The sequence below is a fragment of the Mobula hypostoma genome, chromosome 11 (assembly GCF_963921235.1).
Source record: "Mobula hypostoma chromosome 11, sMobHyp1.1, whole genome shotgun sequence".
Classification (NCBI taxonomy): Eukaryota; Metazoa; Chordata; class Chondrichthyes; order Myliobatiformes; family Myliobatidae; genus Mobula; species Mobula hypostoma.
The window spans coordinates 114,245,286-114,247,822 of NC_086107.1; the positions used below are offsets into that span (position 1 = coordinate 114,245,286).

The 2,537-nt window shown below is 55.1% G+C and overlaps 1 protein-coding gene across 1 annotated transcript; it reads left to right on the forward strand.

The window, feature by feature from the left end:
• Positions 1 to 561: 561 nt before the first annotated feature.
• LOC134354417 (perforin-1-like) lies at positions 562 to 2,277 on the forward strand. The gene has a single exon (XM_063063419.1). It carries the CDS (start codon positions 562 to 564, stop codon positions 2,275 to 2,277), a length of 1,716 nt encoding a protein of 571 aa, XP_062919489.1.
• The last annotated feature ends 260 nt before the right edge of the window (positions 2,278 to 2,537 follow it).

Here is a 2,537-nt window from a genome sequence, read left to right on the forward strand (position 1 = left end):
TCAGGCAAGGCAAGAGTTACTGGAAAGACAGGGCAAGGCTTCAGGCGAGGAAATAGAAGGGAAGGGAAGGGATATAAGGAGTAAAGACAAGAACAATCCAGCCACCATAGCCTAGTCTCTGTAGGTATTTATGCAGCCAGCCCCAGCGAGAATCAGCTGCCTCAAATTAGTGCTCAACAGAACAGGAACAGAAACAGGGTAGACAGGAAAACCTGGAGCAAGGGTCGATGGACCGGACCATGAACCAGAATGCAGACTTCACGGACCGGACCATGACATATCCTCCATTTGGTCCATATCCCTCTCAGCCTTTCCTACCCACCACATACTTATCCAAATGCCACACAGCAAAGACAAAGACACTTGCTTTGTCTACTTGCAATTTCTTTGACACATTCAAGTTAGCTGTCATCATGTCTAATACATTCATGTCCAACAGAAGGATGCTCTGCGAAGGGTTGGGTGTGGATGTAGGGTGCAAACCATGTGTAACGTCATTTCCTATTCTCATTACAGACCGACCACCCTTCACTGGCCGAGGGGAGCCCTGTCCATGCTGTGATGGATCCCAGGATGGGAGAGAGAGTGGGGATTTTACTCTGGGCGCTGCTGTTCCTGGGGGGGGTGGGAGCCATCTGCCAGACGGGCAGTGCCAGCGAATGCCAAAGAGCGCTCCCGGTACCAGGGTCCAGTCTGGCTGGAGTGGGTTTCGATGTGGTGACACTGTCACGCAAGGGGGCGTACGTGGTGAACGTGGAGAGTTGGAGTCATCGGGATGGGGCCTGCACCCTCTGTAAGAACTCACTGATGGGGGGTACACGGCAGCGGCTCCCCCTGGCCGCAGCAGACTGGCGGGCTCTGCGTAATTGTCCCCGGGCTGTTTCCAGTCAGCTCTTCCACTCGCTCTCTGAGCTCATAAAGTCAATCGGCTCCAGTGTGGACAACAGCTGGAGCACTGGCCTAAATCTACCCACCCAGCACTTGCAGTCAATTGGTTCCAAATCCAAGCTCATGAATTTTGCCATACGGAAGGCCAAATCAGGCTGCTACAGCTTCGCTAAACATGAGTTCCGTTGCCGTCTTTACCGCTACCGCCTGAAGGACCAACCCCCCCTGGCACCCCAGTTCTCTGCCCGTCTGGACCAGATCACCAACACCTCCTACGAGGGAGCCCGGCACCACTACCGCCAACTAGTGCAGACTTTTGGAACTCACTTCATTCACTCGGTCGATATGGGCGGCTCCTTCCAGGATGTGACAGCCATTCACACCTGCCAAGCTGCTGTGGAGGGCATCACCCCCGAGCAGGTGAAGGACTGCCTGGGGATAGAGGCCAGTTATCAGGTGGTGGCGGTGGGCAAGGGCAGAGCTGGCACAGGATTCTGTAAGAAGAAGGCTAGGTCCCTGAACCAGGCCAAAACTTTCCACCAGGCCTTCAACGAGAGGCTGACAGAAGCCGTGGGAGGTCATTCCAGTGGTGACACAGACATCCCCTTTTCCTCTGACCCTGCCAGCTTCACCCGATGGCTGAAGAGCCTTGAGGTCTCACCAGGTATCATAAAATACCAGCTGGCCCCTCTCCATCTCCTGCTACCTAGCACTGACCACCGCCGGGAACAGCTGAGGCTCTACCTCAGCGAGTACATTTTGGCCAACGCCATGAAACGGGACTGCTCCAAAACCACCTGCCCCACTCCTGGGAGCAGAAGCAGATCCGATCCCTGTTCCAGCCAATGTCAGAAGAGTTTCTGGGTAGACCGTCACCGCTGCCCCAAGCAGAAGGGCATGGGGCACCTGGTTGTCACTGTCAAGAGAGGCTTCAGTCTCTGGGGCGACTACATAACAGGCACGGACAGTTTTGTGGTGGTCTCCTACGGTAATGCCAAAGGTCGGACCAAGGTGATAAATAACAACAACAACCCTACCTGGAACACCAGACTGGACCTGGGGGTGGTGGTTGCCCACAGAAACGTGAATCTCACCCTGGATGTCTATGATGAAGATATCTTTTGGAACAACCATCTGGGGACCTGCCAGGTGCCTCTGATCTCTGGTGTCACCAATCACACCTGCCACCTTAACCATGGCAATGTCACCTACCAAATTTCCTTCACCTGTGTCCCACACTTGCAGGGTCCCACCTGCCACCAGTGTGCCCCGAGTCCAGGAGCCCGTGGGTTCACCAGGCTCCTGTGGACCAACCACTCCTCCCACTCGTCTGACTCCCCCACCGCCCTTCCTTCAGGGAATGCCCTCCTCAAAGTTATCTACCCCTAACCCTTGACCTCTCACCAACCTCACTCCCAGGCCCAACGCTGCTTTCCATCCCCCCGGTCCTGCTATCATACCACCCCTCCCCTCTTTCCCTCTCCCCCGTTCATCATTCCCATTGCCCAGATATTTTTCCCCCTATTCTCCATGACCCTGTACCCATCATCCTCTGTGTCTCATCAGTCCCATTGCCCTGACCTTTCCCCTCTCACCCACTCTGGCCCAAGGAACAATTCTCTCCAGGACTCCTTCCTCACATCCATTCC

Excerpts from the sequence above, each read along its gene's own strand:
- LOC134354417 (XM_063063419.1), top strand. The coding sequence starts at position 562 with ATGGATCCCAGGATGGGAGAGAGAGTGGGGATTTTACTCTGGGCGCTG.